The sequence below is a fragment of the Oenanthe melanoleuca genome, chromosome 7 (genome assembly GCF_029582105.1).
Source record: "Oenanthe melanoleuca isolate GR-GAL-2019-014 chromosome 7, OMel1.0, whole genome shotgun sequence".
In the NCBI taxonomy this organism is placed as follows: Eukaryota; Metazoa; Chordata; class Aves; order Passeriformes; family Muscicapidae; genus Oenanthe; species Oenanthe melanoleuca.
This window is the reverse complement of record NC_079341.1, coordinates 17,723,973-17,743,469: the sequence shown is the minus strand read 5'-3', so window position 1 is coordinate 17,743,469 and position 19,497 is coordinate 17,723,973. Positions and strand designations below refer to the sequence as shown.

Below are 19,497 nucleotides of genomic sequence, written 5' to 3'. Positions count from 1 at the left end.
GCCTGCGGGCACCACGCGGCCGCCTCGGCCGCGCTCCGCGGGGCACGGCGGGAGGCGAAGTCCGGGCGCGCCGCGAGGTTCCGCTCGCGGAAAGACTAGAGGAGGCGGCGCACGGCTGTCCCCGCCCCGCGGCTGCGGAAACCGGCGCTGCGGCTGCCGGGGAGGCGCGGAGCACTCTCGGGAGGCCTCGGCCTGCCTGGCTCCGGAGTCCGGGAGCAAAGGGCTGCCCGGACGTTTTCCCGCTTCCCTTCGCCTGTCTCCGGCAGGGCGGGGGTTGGAGATAAACCCGGCGCGGGCCTGGCCCTGCCAGGCTGCACGCCTTGCCGAGAGCGAGCCTGGAGCGGGGGAAAAAGGCGGTCGCGCCCCGAGGGCCGAGAATATGCCCGCAGGCGGCCGCCGGCGGGGGCAGGAGCGCCCTCCGGGCGTGCGGGGTGCACAACGTCTGCCGCCTCCTGACCCGCAGGGCCCACGGCTTCTACGCCAGAGATGCTGGTGTCGCCCTCAGGAAGAACCTGGGACTCCTCCGAAAGATCATGTGTCAGGTAATAAATAGGCTGCGTTTCGGCGCTGGCTGCAGCCCTGCGCGTTCGGGCTTTCAGCCGAGGGGCTGGGTGTCAGTCCTCGGCCCAGACGTTTGACAGGTCCTCGGTCACGCCGGAGAAGTTCGGGGAGAAAAAAGGTGTAGGTTTGATGAAGAGCGTTAGTAGTGGTTAAATTTATTTCACAAGGCTCAGACCTGGAAATGTAGAGAGGAAAAACTGCATAGACACTTGCATATCTAATACTTGTGTTAGAAATAAGCTTTTATGAGATTTTATATCACCTATTTCCCTAAGATGGCTTCATATTTTAATATTAATCTTAAATTCTTAGTGCTCCATGTTAAATTTGAAAAGAGTTGGCATAATAGGATAATCGGCAGAGAATTTCAGGTAAACGTAACCCCAGTTCTCAGTGAAACTGATGTTACAAAAAAAATAGGAATTAAACAAACTGAAGTGAACTCTTTTTTGGTTTTTTTAGTCAAAACAATTACTTCTTCCATACAGTAGTTGATAGACATCAGAAGAGAATGTGGAAGTGAACTGGTAATTATCTTATATTGCAAATACATTTATTGGAAGTCACCTGAAGTGTTTGCGTATGTAACTAGATCAGTAGGCATGCAAGATTTACTGAAATAAAAATCAGTACGTTTGACTTACACTTCTTTTTTCTAAGACTGGAACTTTGCTAATTGTGTAGAGCTCCTGATATCTCAAATGCATGCAAGAAACTTTCATGAGAGCAGTTAATTTCATTCATTAATGTTTCAGGTTCTTATTGCAAATAACCGTAAATACGTTTTTCTATCTTTCACACCAAAAACCACCAGCAGAATGGAATTAGGTGTTTAATAAATCAAATTAACTACATGTAAAAGCATTCTCTGCATATTTATACTCTGGGAGCGTAGTCCTTGATTTCAAAAGTCACCACGGAAGTTTAGTTGCCAGTTTTAATACAGTTAATGACATAATATTCCTTACTCTTGCTGTCCATAATAGCTAATTAAAAATATTTTAATTTGGTCTTTAAAAGAGACAAAATTTTTTTATAAAAGGTCTGTTAATTCTATTCATAAAAACCAAATAAGATTCCTTCTTGTGTATTCAGCAGTATAGTTGTAATTAATGTAAGTTATTAAGTTGCAGGAGCACAATAAAATTTTTTTCAGAAGCAAAGTTTGTTACAAACAGCCATCACTATTAAAACTATTGCATTTCAGGAAAGTACTAAATTCAAGAATGTTTGGACAACTCATTCTGCATCTCCTATTGCATATGAAAGAGGAAGAATTTACATGGACAATTACCAATGCTGTATTACCAGGTAATAAATTTACAGTTATGCGGTACTGACTTACAGATTTGAGACTGATTCTGTGTTATATTGTTATTTTACTCACACAGATAGCTGCTGTGAATTAAATGGAGTTTACTTGGGAACAAAAAATAAGCAGGTCATAGATGTCATCTTTCTGGTGCAGTATAACCTCAGCTTTCAGAGCAAGAATGGAAGATGAACACAATTTTCTAGTTTTGCACTAAGGAGCCAAATGAACAGTAGCTCTTTGTAGTCTGGCACCTAGCACTGTGCTAAAAAGTGTCACAGAACCACCCTATGTAACCAGCTTGGTGCTATTTGAATTCTGTATAAAATAAGTAAATTATTCTTACAGCCTGCAGTATATTCTAGTTTTGGCAAATGTATTTTGTAGATCAGTTCTCTGATCTAATATATTCTCCTGTTCCACAATCAGTTGCAGAGATGTGAGTTAGGAGGCAGCACATGGTAGGGTAGAGGACAGGAAATCTGTGTGTACCAGCCCTTGTCTTTGCCTGTCCCTGCTGAGAGGGAAGTAGCATGGACTCAGAACTGCATTGCTGAAGAAGCTGTGGGCAGAGCAGTGTTATATGATACATAAAAGACAAAGTACTCTGTCAGGGTAAACCACTAAGAGTTAATTAAGTTACTCTATCACCCACAGCTGAGATCAAAATCTGTTTTTATTCCTACATGGTCTGAATGTTTTCAGTACTGGGTTAACCTGTCTAACATCTTTCATGTTTTTCTTTGTCTCATCCTCTCCCAGAGGGCAAAACTGTGCACAGTACAAAGCTTTTATTTTGTTGTCTTTTCCCCAACCTGGAAATGAAAATCAAGATAATCTTAGTTAGGAAGTAATACAAAAGGGGACCTTTAATGAAGGCCTTCAGAGGCAGTTATGGAAAGAGGCCCACAAAAGCCCACCCCTACAGGGATGAATACACATTTGTAGGTTTTGGGAAATCAGCATAATTGATAGAAAGCACCAGTTAGGAGGACAAGTGGTGATGCAATTCCCCCCTCACCCAGGTCAAGCCCCTTCTCTGAAGTCCCCCCTTCAGCACTAGTTGTACTTTGTCCACGAGAATGTATTTCCAAGAGTTGTTCTCAGCCTTGGTTCCCAGGAAGAACCAAGATAGCATAGGGGCCTTGTACATCCTAGGACTTGGAGCTCTGGAATTTGTTTTGCCTTTCTGCCTAGGAAAAGGTCATAGAAAAGTACAGGGAAAACTACAAATATGCATGTGAAGAATATAGAGAATATATCATAGGAAACACCCAAATGGCATAAATTTTAATTAGTAGAGTTTTTTAAAGAAATATCTGAACCTTTGTTATGAAAGGCAGCATTGGAAGAAGTTGAGGGGAGGGTCTCAGGATGGTCATTAATTTTGGAAATATGCCTTCTTCTTAATGTGTATCACTAGAGCAAGAATGTTACTATTACGTTCGTTACTTAAAAAAGCTAGAAGTAAACCCAAAACTAAAAACAAACCAAAAAAACCAGACAAAAAGATTTAGAGAGGGTTAGCTTTTAAATATTACATTATATTAGCTATTGTTTATCAGGCATTATTTTGATAGCGATTTCAGGTATATTTACAAAGTAAAAATAAGATGCTTAGATTTTTGACCTGCCTAAGGAGAAGGCAGGATTTATAAAACTGTATGAAATGACTTGTTATAGGAAGTGGTCCATAAAACAGGCTAATGATCAGCAATCATTTCTTCTAGCATTGCACAGCAGCCAAGACTAATTTATCAAAAGTCAAAGTGTGCCAAGTCTGAAAAAATAGAAGATGCTTTATTATTGGAATGCCCACTGGTAAGATTACTTTTTACTAGAGCATTTTTGTGCAAAATTTGATGAAACATTTAGGATGGAGTGCTTTTTCCTTCCAAACTATTTTCTCAATGTTTTTATAGAGTTAGGTCATTAAAGGTTTGCAGCATGTGCCTTATTTTTATTAACTGAACGTTTAGAGGTATACTTCTTTGAATTTCTCACTCTGAGTAGTGCATTCAAATGCTCTTTTCATAAGCTTTCATGGAAGATTTGAAAAACAGTGCTTTTATTCTTATGCTACTAATTCTAAATTCCTTACAAAATAAATTCTACTTATATTTTTCTTTATTTTTTAAATGGCAAGGACAGTAGCTGGGAGTTTTAGTTTTCTTCAGATCTATTGACATTAAAAAAAACAAAAAGCAGATACACTTTGAAGTGTATCTGAAGCCCATTGAAGTGATCCTGCCCAAAAGCTGTTCTACTCTTTCTGCCTGATAATTACATAATTTCTCCTTCACCCAGTGCCCACTTAGAAATATTAGCCCTGTCCTTGTGGTGCCTAAAAACTAAAGCAGCGTGAATACCATTTGTAGCAGTTACTGTTGAGTTACCACTGAATGTCTTATTTTGAAATACTTAAGCCATTTTCTCTTCAAGATTGGTATCAATTAGATAAATAAGCAGTTAATTTTTGCAAGGCAAAAATTTTTTAAAGGGTGTCTTTTTTAGAAAAGGTAACTGTCTTGCAGAAAGTGTGACAGCAGATTATGTCATAGGTAATTATTTGGTATGGACGTGAGCTTAGAGAGACTGATCTGATTAGCAGGTAGTTTTTCTCCTTCAGTTTTTGAGGAATGTGTATTTACTTTTGTGTTCTTCTGTGTCAAAATGTTTTGTATATTCCTGATACAAAGTTTTTTCTAATAGCCTTTTTTTGTGTAGGGGGAAATGCTACCAAGTCCATCAGATTATAAAGCTTCCCTGATAGTCTTGACAGTGCAGAATTGGCTTCTACGTCTCTCTGCTGATAGTGGAGAAGTACTGGAAAAAGTGTATCTTGCTGGTTCCTGTTGCAAATTCTTCAGGTATTAAACAACAACTAGGCTTTGTGTCATTAACAATCGGTGTAGTATAGTGGAGAAGGAGAGTTTAATGCAATTAACAGTGATAAGTACTTAGAGAAGGGCAATCGTGTTATTTTAGTACTACCCTATGGCTGACAACGGGCTTGTTAATCCAGAACATTACCTGCAGTACTGTTCCTGCATGCTCTTGCCTGTAGAAGAATTTCATCTACTTAAATATTATGGGGTCAAATTTGGTATCAAGTTCCACAGAACCTAGCCTACTATTTGCTTTTCTCTGACAACTTTACAGCCTTTACTATTGCAATGGCAACCTACCAGGAGAGGATTTTAAGAACTGAAAAACAAACCTGATCAAACATACAAACAATAGGTTTAAAGTCTGAACTGTTTTTCATTTGCAAAAGTTCTTCTCCATAAGATAGCCATATTTCTCTTTTGAAGCAGAGCAGTTACTGCTTCTGGTAAACTGCTTCTTTTTTTTGGTTTTCAGAAAAGAAAGTGTTTTCTTTAGGCTGAAGGATAAGAAAGTGGTGATTATGATGGGAAGGAGAAAAATTAAGATAGTGAATATTCATGCTTTCCAAATTTTTCTCACAATCCTGGATGAAATAAGTCATTTCTAGTTCCATGGATTTCTGCATTATTGCAAACAGCAAACATCTTGAGCACCTCTTCCACATCAAATACTGAAGTTTGCCTGGGCACAGGCATCTGCTTAGTTATAGTTGATTACATTTTATGTGAAATAATATATTAATAAATGGTTTTTAAGTGATTAAGGCAGGCCTTTCTTGTCACAAATAGGTATCTGAGCTGGGATACTCCTCAAGAGGTAATGATTGTGAAGTCAGCTCAGAATAAGCTCCCTGCAGCAGCACGGCAGGTAAGTGTGTTGAAAAACTCATTTTTTACAACACTGATAAAAAATTTACAAGCACAAAGATGGGGTCATTATATTTGGTTATTATGGTAGAAGATAAAGGTGTCCTACCTTTAGTAACTGTATTCAGTATTGTTCTTTCCCAGGCAGGAATCCAACAGACAGTATTGTTTTATCTTGCTGTATTCCAAGTTTTGCCTCTTTCATTCATTGGAATGCTGGAAATAAACAAAAAGGTAATTTAATTTCTCTAATAATATGTAATCTGTAATGTAGTTCTATGAGAGCTGTAATTTAGGCACTTATTTCAGAATTTCAGAAGTCATACTTACAGTCTGCAAAAGCAGTTGAAACATTAGTTAGTAGCAGTGTTCTTGTGCTTGATAGGGGCATTGGGCAAATATTGTTAATTCTAATGACCAGAACAGAAGATACAAATGGATTCTGTTACTGGGTTACTCTTTGACATGCAGCAGGACGTTAGCCTTTTCTTAGAGCAGTCATAAGAATTAGGGAACCCTAAAAGTGTTTTTTACACTTCTTTTCACCTCCTTAAAGAAAGACAGATGTGCCTCTGACCCAGCCCTAGTATGAATTCTATGCAGTTATAAATGTTTCACGCTTTTATTATCACTTTTACTGAATGAAAAAAATGTAAATGTGTATTGCTTTATCAGTCAAGAACAAACAACCTGTGTTCAGTTTATGACCTATGACTTAGTCCATATACTTAGGAAGCAACTTTGAGCCAGATTGTAGTTTTCACTCTTCTATTTTAAGTCAAGAAAACTCTGGATACAAATTACACATGAAACAGTACAAACATGCAAACTCTGTCTTTGTCTTTTAGGTTCTGTGAGGTACAGTGTCTCTTAGGGTCCAGAGCTATAAGCTGGAGTTTTAGCTGGTGCTAGGTTGGGTTGAGGCTGTAATTGGAATTTGGCCTGGCAAGTGAAGGTAGGGGCTTAAACTTTTTCATTTGGGCCCATGAAAGCTTGGAGGTACTATGGATTGTTCTGTTCAAAATTAATATTTAGGACTGGAAAAAACATTACCAGTATCAAAGGTATTCTCATTCTGGTTAGGAATAGCATGCCACATTCATTGTGATCATAGTAGGCAAAACATGTGAAAGAGCACTTCTTCAGCTGGGTCTGTAGGCAGTACTCATCAGTGAAATGGTTAAAACTGTAATGGAAGGGGCAGCATTTGGGATGTGAGAATCCACACATCAGGAGGTGCAAGCAGGGAAGGCAGTGCCAGACCTGACACAGATCAGTGGAATGTAACAGATTTGAGGTGGGGTTGGTGTTACTGTATAAGGCTGCAGAATGCACCTCACACGTCAGGTTTACTGAGATGGTGTACCACAATACGTTCTGAATTCAGAGTGGCTGAGGTCTCAAGGATAGGAAGGAGACTTTAGGGTTGGAAGATTATTAGAGTGTCTGAAAGACACAGACCTAAGCTAAAAAATGTATTGAGAAAGAACTATAAAAATAAATAAAAGGCATAGTGTCAGGGGAGAACATACCTTTCAGAACCAAACAGATCACAAAATTGCTGGTAGTGTTAAGATGTAAGTGTCTTACAGTTTTTGAGTTTCTTTCATTTTTTATTGTTTTTAAGCCTGTTTTAACTGGTTTAATTGCTATTTCATATAGTGAGTCAGATTAAAGAAAACTACATTTTCAAGCATATCTGTTAAAAAAAATCTATCAACTTCACATGTTGGTATTAATTAAATACTACGGATTAGTTTGTGGGGTTTGCTCAGTGGTGTGTTAAGCAGTGGCACAAATGTTAAGCACAAATGAATAGTTCATAATTATTAAAAAAGATAAGTCAGCTTCTCATGTATATGTCTAATTTGGGTTCAGAGAAAAGCCTGTACTCTGTGACAGCTGGATAATGTAGTTTTAGTACAGCTGTACACAGTCATAGAGTTGTGATTAGACTAGTATTTTACCCTGGGGATGAAGAAAGAACAGAAGATCTGAAATCAGGACTTTTAGATCGAGTTGCTAGTTTTGCTAACGTGGGATGCTGAATAATATAATCTATTCATGTATGATAATAACTGGGTAGCATGATATGAAGATATGCTGAGAATTGATTAGAGCATGAATCTGCTTGCAGAATATGACTAATATAGCCTCAGGTGTTACTGCAATGCAGTGGATTGAAGAAACAGCAAAACAGATGATTTACAGAAAACTTAAACACTGATGATAGAATTTGGTCAGAATAAAAAAAATAAAGTTATTGAAAAATCAAGGATATAATGTCAGTTATATGTGTTTTCTCTCAATTATTTCAGCTCTAATATAATATTTTTTGCTACATTTTATTCCAGATTTTTGGTAACAGTGTGACAGATGTTGCTGTTTCTAATGGAATCCTGATTGTAATGTATAGCATGGGTCTGGTCAGACTCTATAACTTCAAGGCCATTTTGGAACAGGTAATGAAATAAAGAGGTTTCATAGAGTCCATGCTTTTTTGGGGTAACAAGTCATAAAAATTCATGTACTCTACATAAGTATATAGGGTATGTAGGTTCCTGCCTAGATCTATTTACGGTCAGGAGATACAAATGGATACACTATCAGAAAAATTACTTGCAGTAGTTACAGGCGGCAAAATTAAGAGATACAGGGACTTCTGGGGAGTTATGTAAATGTTACACCAGATGTGCTTCTCTCTACACACTAGTCTGTAGTTATAGATGATTGTTAAGACCAGAAGTTTGGTCTCAAACAGAACTGCAGTTAGACTTGTGAGTTTATATCCTTCCAATCAAAAATCAAACATTAATTCAAAAATAAGACCTTAAGCAGTATCTAACAAGATAAAGAATGCATTAGTAAGAGAGAATAAAACTAAGCAACAAGCAAGTATGCATCCATAAAGCTAAATTTTTCTGTGTTATTTTAGTTCATGGAACAACCAGTTGATTTGGGACAAGAATTCAACTGGAATGGTCAGGTCGGAGTTGTAGGAAAGTTTCCATTTGGTCTTCCATGTAACATTAAAATAACAGGTAATTATGATCTTTGTATTGGCTTGACTGTGTCTTTATGAATTGATTGTGGCTTATTTCATACGAAGAAAAAAAATTAAAATTACCGTGCTCATATTGTGCTGTAGCTGTATTTCTGGATTTACATTAATAAATACATAAAATGTGTATTTATATGTATTTACATACATAAAATGTGCTTTACTTTACTTGTAATTGCAGTAATAATTATATAGGACATAACAAAAAAACTGTTAGAGCAACCAAGTTATCTGAAGATCTTTATAATCAATGCATTAAATGGAAACCCCTTTATTTCTGAGATGTTATTGCTCTTGAGAAAGAGGAATGACTGGGATAGCTGCTAGTAGCACTCAGAAACAGTATATGGTATGTAAACAAAAGATGTGAAAACATTTACTCCAGCTTGTAGAAGAAATTCAAAGAGACTGAATCCAATTTGTCCTACTTGCATTTTGATATTCTAGGTTGTCCGAAATGTGCCGGTTTCAGTAAAATGAATTCCTCAGAAGAGAACAAATTACTAAAAACAATTCTACTGCCTCAAATCATTAACTTATAAATGTTCTGCATGATGTAATGACTTCTTTCTCTAAAAGCAAACAGTGACTTCTCTTGGTGCACTTGAGATTAGAATTGGGTGCTAAGAATCTTAATGAATGGCCAAAGCCTGAGGCTTCTTTTGAAATTTCTTTTCTTACTTTAAAAATACATTCTCACAAGCTTACACTTGAGGCATCTAAAAAAATTTTAAAAGGTTGGTTTCACAGATATCAAAGAATGCATTTATTTATTTATTTATTTATTTATTTTGCATGTTTCTGTATTAAATGTTTTTTTCAAGTGATGGTCCACATTAAAATGCCTTTTCTTTTTCATAGTGACAGATAATAAGAGACAAATCAATCCACATTTATATAAAAATGAGAGAGTACTCAAGTATAAAAGACACACATAGCGAAGTTATAATGCCATGTTTTATCAAAGCAAAGTAATAGGCTGCTATATTTGATGTCTCAGTTTTTGCAAAGGGAAATCTTTCCCCATTTTTCTCTCCATCTCAATCTGTGAAACCACCATTTAATGTTAGGGACCTATGGAAAACTTGACTTTAATAGGAAGATTTGATCTCATGGGTTATAGATCATTGTAGTTTTTAGTTTTGAGATTTAAAACCTGTGTACTGGAGAAAACTTTTTTGATCTTTAATCATATTCAGGAATTTGTGGTTTGGAAGTTTGGAACCCATTACATATATTTTTCATGCTTGCTTTTTGCAAATAGTTGCATTCCTGTGGTTTTTGAGTTGTTTTCTTTCCAGAATGAGATGGGCAAATGCTTCAGTGAGCAAGATCTTAACAGTTTCAGAGTGCAGGCTTGTATTTACTATAATTTAACCATTCTTTCTTACATAAGTCCTAGTCTCCCTACAGAAATTGCCTGAAGAGATGGGCATTATTACAGTAATGTTTTCATGGTGTGAGGTACCCCAAAAGGAAATGTACAGAGTAAGTCAAAGGTACTAGAAGAGTATTCAGCATCAAGATCTGAGAAGGCAGTAACCCTCCAGAGGGAACTGCAGATATGCACTTGGGTGCTGGATGAGGTGGCATAGCTGGTGCTGGGAAAGAGTTCATAGCCAATGTGTTTCCACCAATCCTCAAAAGTTCTGCAGAATAGTAGCTTTACTGGAATTTAGAATTGTAAAGATCAATGGAATTATGACTGTTCTGCTACTAATGGTGTTAACATTATTTGCAGATACCCCTCCTTTGCTATTTGAAGCATCTTCTCTGGAGAATGCCTTTCAAATTGGAGGTTACCCTTGGCATTATATCATCACACCTAACAAGAAAAAACATAAAGGAGTCTTCCATATTTGTTCTCTGAAAGACAATGCTTTGGTAATATATTCAGAAAGCAGATTCTCTGAAATTAATGTGTATTATGTTTGTCTTCATCTCTTATCATGAGTATGTCATAATACCTTTGTTTACCAGTGTAGTGCTTTCACGGGGCTCACCCCAGATTCAAATTAGCTATTCCGCAGAGTCATGTGTAAAATACTTTCTTCTGAATCAGTACTCTTCTCATATTTCCTTCATTCCAATAAAATAGTAGTGCTGTCAGAGCTACACAGCACTGTATTCATAACTGAAAAGTTAAGTCTCAATACCTGTTTCCTTGCATGGTAACATCCTAAAGTGCTTCTGACAAGTCAGCCTACTAAATGCTGACTACAGAATTATTTTAAATTTTAACATACTGCAGAATAAATGTCCTTAATGTTTGTTGTTGATCTTTGACTTGCACCTTCTCTCTCTCCCTAAAAAGATTTGATTGCTCAATTTAATCCCCTTCTGTCCCTAGAAAGGTTTTATTAGTTAATCTATTCCTAATTAATTTTGTTTATGTATTATTCATCATCTGAATACTATTTTGTGTGAGTTCTCCATCTCAGCTTTTATTTTTAATCTGGAATTGGCTTGAAGATCATTCTGTATTTCAAGCAACTTCTGGGCCTCTTCAAAGTTTCTTGACTAAATAAGTCTCATCTGTAAATGTCCTTATCTCTTTTGCTTTCCTGATCAATTATTTCCCTCCTATCTTATTTTCAAAACTGATGTTTCACAATTGTAGCTAAAGATCAATTTTGATTCAAATGGATTTGCAGAATCCTTTCTCATCTATTTCTTTCTACATGAGTTTGTATATTTGGCAGTTTGAATAATTGATGTCAGCTAAATTTAACAACAGAAAGCCACCACCAAAATCCCATGGCTTGCATCTGATTGCTGAAATCACATGGTTTTCCAGGCTTACATGCTCCACAAATAATTTGCACCAAAGAGGCTAAGTCTGAGGTTTGAAGCTCAAGTCAAACTCTGTGCTAATGTTTGTTGCTTGTCTTGACACATCCCATGTCTTGGATACTCAGAACTGTTGAAGTGTTTGCACAAGTGTAGGTTAAATCTTCATTCTACTTATTTTCAGAAGAGATAGGACAATATATAGCTAAGTTACAAGATTATTGCTTATTGCATATTAAAAATCTCAAAACTGCTTCACTTAATATCTTGAGAATTGGAACTGAGGTTTTTTTATTATTGTTCCACTGTCATCCTTTCTGGTCATGTTTAGAAGTAATACTTTAAAACCTCCAGAGGTATATAGTGAGTAGCTCAGTATTTCCTCTTTAATTAGATCTGTGAGACTTTCAAAATACTAATATTCTAAGCTTTCCTTTTCTTCTTCAGGCAAAAAATGGCATACAGGAGATGAAATGCTGTTCACTTGAACCTGACTGGATATATTTCCATCCAGATATGTCAGGTAGAATAATCCACGTGGGACCAAATTTGATAAAGTATGAGCCTTTTTTTACTCAAATCTTTTATTCACTAGATAAGTTGCATAATTGCATAAATTCAGTATTCTGACAATTTGCAGGCCCAAACACTCAACAGACTATAGAAACTGTAAAATCTATTAATTTCTCAGAATCAAAAGTTCTTCTAGAAACATCTGCAGATTTCCATGTGGGCACTAGAGGTCACAGTTTAAATTTTGATATGAAAAATACTCAAGCACCACTGTGTCAATATTTCTCTGATAAACATAAATTACAAAAAGAATTAATTTCAATTTTATTTATTTACAGTGCTGTAATGTAGTAGATTAAAAAATTATTTAGAAATGTTATAGTAAGCAGATTAGAATACATTACTTACTTTGTAATTTGTTTCTTTTGTAGAGTCTTAAAGCTTAAGGAAGTTAAAAATCATTCAGATCAAATGGAGATTGCAGAAGATTTTACGATTGTAGCCAACAGAGAAAACTGTGTGAGTTTAGTGTCTGAGCTCACAATGTGTGATTTTGAGCTATAAACAGGGGTTTGCATATTTCAGTAATCACTGTGTTTCATGGGCTTTATCCAAGGTTTATTGAAAGATGTTTTCTGTCTTCATTGGACTTTAGGCAGTATCAAAAGAATTTTGAAAACAGTAACACTTTCAGGATAGATTTCTGAAACCTCCAGTCTCTTTTTTAGTTTTCAGCATTCTTTAATGTGTGCTGTGTAACCATGTATCATGGATTTAAAACATACTTAAAAGATGGTGACAGATTTCCTTCAAATGAAGGTGCCACCAAGTGATAACAGAATAATAACCTGGCAGAAAAGGTGAGTACTTTCTGCTTGCTTGTTTTGCTGAACTGGAACAGAACAGGACTGACTCATCAGTGGATCAGAAGAGTGCAGAAAGGTAGAATCAAGTGTGAGAGGTTGATTTAAAACTACTGGTAGAACTGAGCTCTTAAATCATCTCAGTTGTTTTATGAAGTCTTTTGTGATACAGAATCACAAAGACAATCTAATGTCAAAAAGGTTAAAGAACACACATGAAAAAAAATTCTAGGTAGTGCCTGGAACTGTCATTTTGATTCAGCAGACAAGGTTATGTCTTACCTAAAAGCAAGTTTTTAGGGTTTGAATACTGTAAAATGTTTGCAAATCTGTGAGTTAATTTTTAAGTTTTTGCAGGGAAAAAGATTTGTGTCTTAAAAATCTACAACAAGCTCAAGAACAAAACTTGCATTGTATTCAAAAGTTGCCATACTGCTTTTTGAGAGTTGTGGAGGTAACTTCTGTTGTGAGAAGAAAGAAATACGAGTTCTAATCCTGCCTGTGCTGTGTTTATTCCTTTTGACTTCTATTAAGACACTGATAACCTGTTTTTTAATATTTCTGGTGTTAATGAAGCCCAGTGGAAGCGGCCGTGGTGGTTTAAGATGCTACTTTTCCCATCTTCTGGAATTAAAAGTTTAGGAAAAGAATTGGTGGTGATTTGGCAGTCTTAATTCTCATTCCAGCATCTTGGTTCTAGTCACTTCTGTTCAAAAAAATATAGTAGCTGAGAATCTTTGCCACCTCTGTGGGACACCTCTGAATATGAATAAACAGCATATATCTCAAGTCACCAAGTTCATGAACTCACATAAAGCAAACAACAGCACCAGGGTTACGCCTAGCTAATGAGTAAAACAAGATCAGAAAGCAAAATATATGAAACAGATACATTGTCCAGTCGTTAGAAACTAAATTGCTCTGAAGTCTAGAGACACTTTTTTTTGTTTCTCCAAAGGTGAACAACAGTGTTACTGTAACAGCTTCTGGTCGAGTGGTGAAAAAGCGTTTTACCTTGCTGGATGATGACCCAGAACAAGAGGTAACTGATGTAGTAAGAGCATTCATGGATTATTTTAGCGTTTAGCTAGCCAAAAGCCCTTCTTGTTTCAGGTGCAATGGGTGTAACCATTAGCTGTGTATATCCTTGAGTTCTTTATTCCTCTTCTCTTTGTCTTCTTCCAGTTGCTTCACATGCTATTTATCATCTTTTCTCCTTGGTTGACATTCGAGCTTTGTATTTTTTTCTTTCTTTCAAGAACTGATTTTTATGCCCCACGATACCGTAACCCCACGTGACTTCAATGGCACAAAAAATATGCTAGTGTGACAAATCATTGCTCTTTTCTCCATTTAAATATCTACTTTGAAAATTTCTTATAAATCATTTTATGAAATGAAAGAAACTTTTTCTTTTCCTCTCCTTTAAGATCTTCTTTTTTATAGTATGTCTAAACCTTTTATTTTTCTCTCCCAGTTACTTTTCTTGGATTGTAGGATAAGGTATTTAATACTTTTCCTTTAAGTAACTGCTTCTTGAGAATGAAAACACCAATTGAGTCTTAAAAGGTTTTGAAAATATTTTTTAGCTCTCCAACTAGAGCTGGATGTGTAATTGAGATAAGCACAACAGGTAGAATTCATCAATTTCTGGCAGCCACTTCTATTCTTTATTCTGATTTTACTATGGTAAAAATATAGTACAGTCCAGTATAACTCTTAAGGGTCTGCAGTTTATTTCTATTCACCTTTTCTTTTAACCATAATAAAAATAGTTGCACACTATTTTTTTTTCCTGCTGTTACACTTTATTTGTGATTCCAGTAAATGTTTTTACATTATGGAAGAAAAAGACTGGCTTGAATTTAAATAGTATGTCACAATGAGATAAAGGCAATTAAGATTGTGAACTATGTTAACGTTTTGGTGTCAGTTCTTCACTGGCATATAATCTGTGGAGCAAGAGAGAGATCTGAACAGAACATATAGATATTCATGGAATTAGTCTAATGTACCCATTCCCTCAAAACTAATGATGGTTTAAAGCTACGCTATCTCAACATCTGTGCTTCAAGAGCCTAACCATATGTCTTTGGCCACTTCAGAAGTACTTATTTTCTATTTTCTGTATGCTACATAAAACACATGTACTTGCACATTAGGATTTTTCAGAGCATCACTTCCTTTTCTCCTGCTTAAGGAATTTTGCTGAAATACCCTGGCAGCTCATGTATACCTGAAATACCTGGCAGCTTGGGAAAAATGCTTGTTGGGTATCAGGCTCCTAAAGTTTTCTTTTGGATGAGAAGACTTAAGAACAAGAATTTGCCCAATTCTGCTTTCACGTTAAGAAAAAAGAGCTATACAATTTAGGTAGAGGAGAATATTAATTTATGTTTGATTTGTAAACTTGAGGTTTTGTTTTTCCTAAGACATTCAAAATTGTGGACTATGAAGATGAATTGGATTTATTATCCACTGTGGCAGTTACTCAGATAGGAGCTGATGGAAGAGCTCACCTTGACTTTCATTGCAATGAACATGGGATTCTACTTAAGAGTATTCCATTAAAGGAGTCCTGGGATGTGGTGAGGAAAATTCTTGTCTTCTGTTCCCACTGTCTCTTCCCCATACTCATTTACATACCACTTGTTCAGATTTCAAGCAGATGTATAAGTAGTGTTGCAAAGGGATGACATTTGCGTAGAATAATAATTACAACTCTAAAATTGTAAATGCTTCATCAGACAGTAGTTAATTTACCTGAAAATCTCCATTATTTGAAATCACTATTTTTTCTTGTTGGTTGATTTGTTTGGGTGTGTTTTGGTTGGGGTAAGGGTTGTCCTTAATGTATTTCTGAAGTATTTATCAACTTAGAGTCTGTGGCTAGTTACATCAGACTAACTTTGCAACTTGTAAATAGTAACCCTATTTGACTTGAAGTACTCATGCATAAAATGAAGCATGGACCTTGCTGTACATATATTTGGGAAGATGGAATGGGCTGTTCATACAGTCCAAGTTTAGGTGGACATCCAACTTAAATGGTCTGAAATTTTCAGCACTTTACATCTCCTTTATCATTAACTGCATTGGCAAGTTTTGGTCTTAAATCAGATGCTCTGAACTTAGATTCCGAAAATAGATATGTGAGAAACCTCTCCAAGATTTAAAATTCTGTCCTTTATCTGGAAGAGTAATCTCTGTGTATCCACACAAATTTCTGCCTGATCATGGAGTTCACCATTGTTAAATATTTTTTGTTCCTCATGGAAAATGGATATTAGCAAGTTACAAAATAGAGACTGCAATCTGAACTTTTTTTTCTCATTTCAGACTTACAGCCATGAAGTTTACTTTGACAAAGACCTTGTATTACATATAGAACAGAAGCCTAACAGGAGATTCAGTTGTTATGTTTACCAAATGGTATGTGATACTGCAAAAGATGATGATTCTTAATGTTATTAAAAAAACAGAAAGTGCTAAGTAAAAAAAGGAGGGAGAACTTTTGTATATATTTAAGCCATAAACACCAGCGACAGAGACTTTTGGATGCTATTTAAGGATACTGCAAAAAATGATGATTCTTTGTGCTATAAAATAAACCCAGAAAGTGTTTAGTAAAAAAATGAGGGAGAATTTTTGTATATATTTAAGCCATAAACACCAGCTACAGAGACTTTTAGAAGCTATTTAAGGATTCCATGCGTAGTAGTCAACTACTGTTTTTCTGGCTGAATTTAATCTTAACATTTTTTACTACTACATAAGGTCTTGTTTCTTTTTTTCTTTGTGACACTGTATGCTTGCCTGTAGTTCATGGCTTTTCATGTATTCACCAGTTCACCATTAATGCTAGATTCAGCATTTATTGATTCTCTTCAGCAATAGGATTGAAATACTGGACATAAAGAAGAAAGACATGGACTTACTTATTATCTACCATCTGCTCTGGTCTGTCTTATATAGTTTTACCTATGCAACTCTAATGATGCCTTGAGAGGCTACCTAGAACAGAGGCTAGGCAGTGTTAAAGGAATAAAGTAGGTATTTATTAAAAGGCCTTCAAAGAACACAGCTTGGGATGTACAAGAGCCCAGCCATGGCTCTATCCAAGGTGGATGATGGGTCGCATGTTTTCACACTTTTATAAGTTTTGGTCCATTTACATACTGGGGTGAATGGTCCAACTACAGCTTCAGGTTATAAAGTCTCATCCTGTCAGATTGCTCTTCTCAGTTCGCTGTTGTTCATACTTCTTGAGCCTGAAGCTGTAGTGGTGTCCTTGGTTCTCGGGCTGGAAAAGGATTGTTTTTTTCCTAACTAAACTATGAGGAGAACTTGCTAACACTTTATATGAAGTTCAGAGTTATATACTAATGCAGTACAGAATCTGGAAAATAAGAAAGCAAAAACTTAAGGCATCACTAATACAAACTGTTAATTAAAGTATGTAAAACTATCTAGGATAAATTTTGTATGTAGTATGAAAATTGTAGTGTTACCATTAAACCAGTTAGACAATATTCTTCTCTTGGTTTTGTGTGAGAAAATCACTTAAAAATCACTTTTCTGGTTATGTATGTTTTGGTTTAAAGAGAAATATTAATAAATTATGTATTTTACTGTCTGTTTAAGATATTTTTATACGTTTTTACATACATATACATGGATTTTTTTTTAATAAAAGGAACTAGGTATCCTAGCAGAGTGAATAGTTACAATAACGTGATTGTTAAGAACTGCTTGGTATTGCTTAGTAATTAATTTAGTAAACTGAGAGTACAAATGCATTATTCATGCTTGAGTGGAGAAGGAATAGTGTGGTGTTGAGGACAATATATTTTTAGGGAAGAGTAAGGGCACACTCAGGAAGAAAAAAGGAAACATCATAGGGAAAGCTAAAATTCACTCCACAAAGTGACTGAAGAACTCTGGCTTACTTGAGATGCTGCAGGAGAAGCAATGTATTCCACAGTAGGCCTACAGGCTCTCCAGACAGCTTCCAGTAGCAGCTGCTTGCCAGAAGACAGGCAGGAAAATTATTGTGTTAATGTGTTTACTTGGATGTTCTGTATTTGTACTCATACATTGGCAATTATCCCTATTATCTTCTGGATCTGCAGTTAGTCTCAACTTCGGATGTTGCCTGCCTCTAACATGCAATTAGCAGCATGGTTGCACACATTTCCGTGCTTTGGGGCAATGGAAATCTAGGAAACTCCTGAATGTTGACACCACATTCTTCCTATTTTAGCCCTTCGTAATGCCACTGCCTCTTGTTTGTACTGCCTGAAAGCTGGCTTGATTTTATGGCTGTCTTAGAACATTTAGTTTTGTGGACCAAAGCAGCATACTTCCAGCATCTCTATTTCAACAAAATCACTTTTTATTTTCCGCTTCATGTCTCAGTGATTGGGTCAGGACAGAGAAGCAAAAACGGGATCCCAAAAGAGCTAACCCTTTATTTGTATTTTATAAATATAGCTGTTTAGATACCCAGGTAGAATTTCTCAGCCTAAAAACTTAAAAAAATATGAAGGAATGACTTCTCTTGATAAGATTTGCTTTGAGCATAAAAAGAGTGCACATCCTGCCTTTCTCTTGTCATTTGAGTACATACTCACTGGCAAGGCTGGTGAGCGAGTGGTAGGGAAGAAAATAAGAAAGCACAAGCCAAATAAAAACTGAAAGCAGTAAAACTTTGGAATTGTCAAAGCAAGATTATAACTATTGTCCCACAGTTCCACAACTTTGAAAAGCTTCTACAAAATAATTAATAGAAAAATAACCTACAATTCACAGAAGCAAAATGTTTACAGATTGAAGATCAATTAAAGAGTTTCATTGCACAGGTAATAATGACTAGCCTATGACTAGTATAACATTTTGGACAAAAGGTACACTATGTGCCTTATTTTATCTCAGCAAAAGCTCTTTCTAGGGTGGAGAATAAGTAAAAATCATTTATTGGAAGAGTCTTGTTCCACAGTCACAATTTGCAATTTGCAAAGACAAATTAGTGATGTTCTCAATAGTAAAGGTCAAATGGTTCTTTTACTTAGGCATGGAACTCAGTACGAAAAAGACTAAAAGGATCATTCTGGTTTGTTTGTGCCATTCAAACACTAATTTCTTTAACTCCTTTGTCTGTATTACTCCTGGTAAGATGACTTCGACAGAGGTATTTCTAAAGCTTCCACAACAGTCAGTTAAATTAGCTGCCAGAACAAAGCTGACTGGACAATCTCAGCACTTTTGTTTGTTTACAAAATGAACAGCCATCAAGTTTCTGAAAAACTCATCCAAATGCTTTAAGGGATACTGTAACTTGTCTGGAATATCCAGGCTAAGGCTTAGATATTAAATGACTTGGAAAAAGAGATAAAGTTGTAGCTGGTAAAAGAGACTCTACTCATTCTAAGTACAGCTCTGACAAGTCAGTTATTGGCCACTTGAAACTAGAAACACTTCCTGTATTAAAAAAGTTACATCAGAAGCACAAAATAATGGTCTATGGTGACATGGAGTGTTGCTTAGATAGGCATTTATGTACACTTATGTTTAGGTTGCTACTCTCAAAATGTATGAATAGTATAACAATTATGACAGCAGTTGACAACTACCACACACGTA

General features: G+C 36.2%; 1 protein-coding gene across 1 annotated transcript; it reads left to right on the top strand.

Moving 5' to 3' along the window:
* DCAF17 (DDB1 and CUL4 associated factor 17) lies at positions 1 to 17,491 on the top strand. Its single transcript, XM_056496158.1, has 14 exons — positions 1 to 542; positions 1,769 to 1,872; positions 3,604 to 3,694; positions 4,601 to 4,743; positions 5,551 to 5,629; positions 5,773 to 5,862; positions 7,983 to 8,090; positions 8,564 to 8,669; positions 10,431 to 10,573; positions 11,927 to 12,036; positions 12,424 to 12,511; positions 13,814 to 13,897; positions 15,288 to 15,443; positions 16,195 to 17,491. The coding sequence occupies exons 1-14, from the start codon at positions 534 to 536 to the stop codon at positions 16,318 to 16,320; spliced, it is 1,437 nt and encodes a 478-aa protein (XP_056352133.1). The 5' UTR covers positions 1 to 533; the 3' UTR covers positions 16,321 to 17,491.
* Positions 17,492 to 19,497: the final 2,006 nt, after the last annotated feature.

Bases quoted from the DNA above. Each gene is read 5' to 3' on its own strand.
- DCAF17 (XM_056496158.1), top strand. The intron at 1,873-3,603 runs GTAATAAATTTA...CATTTCTTCTAG, and splicing joins TACCAATGCTGTATTACCAG to CATTGCACAGCAGCCAAGAC. The intron at 12,512-13,813 runs GTGAGTTTAGTG...GTTTCTCCAAAG, and splicing joins TAGCCAACAGAGAAAACTGT to GTGAACAACAGTGTTACTGT.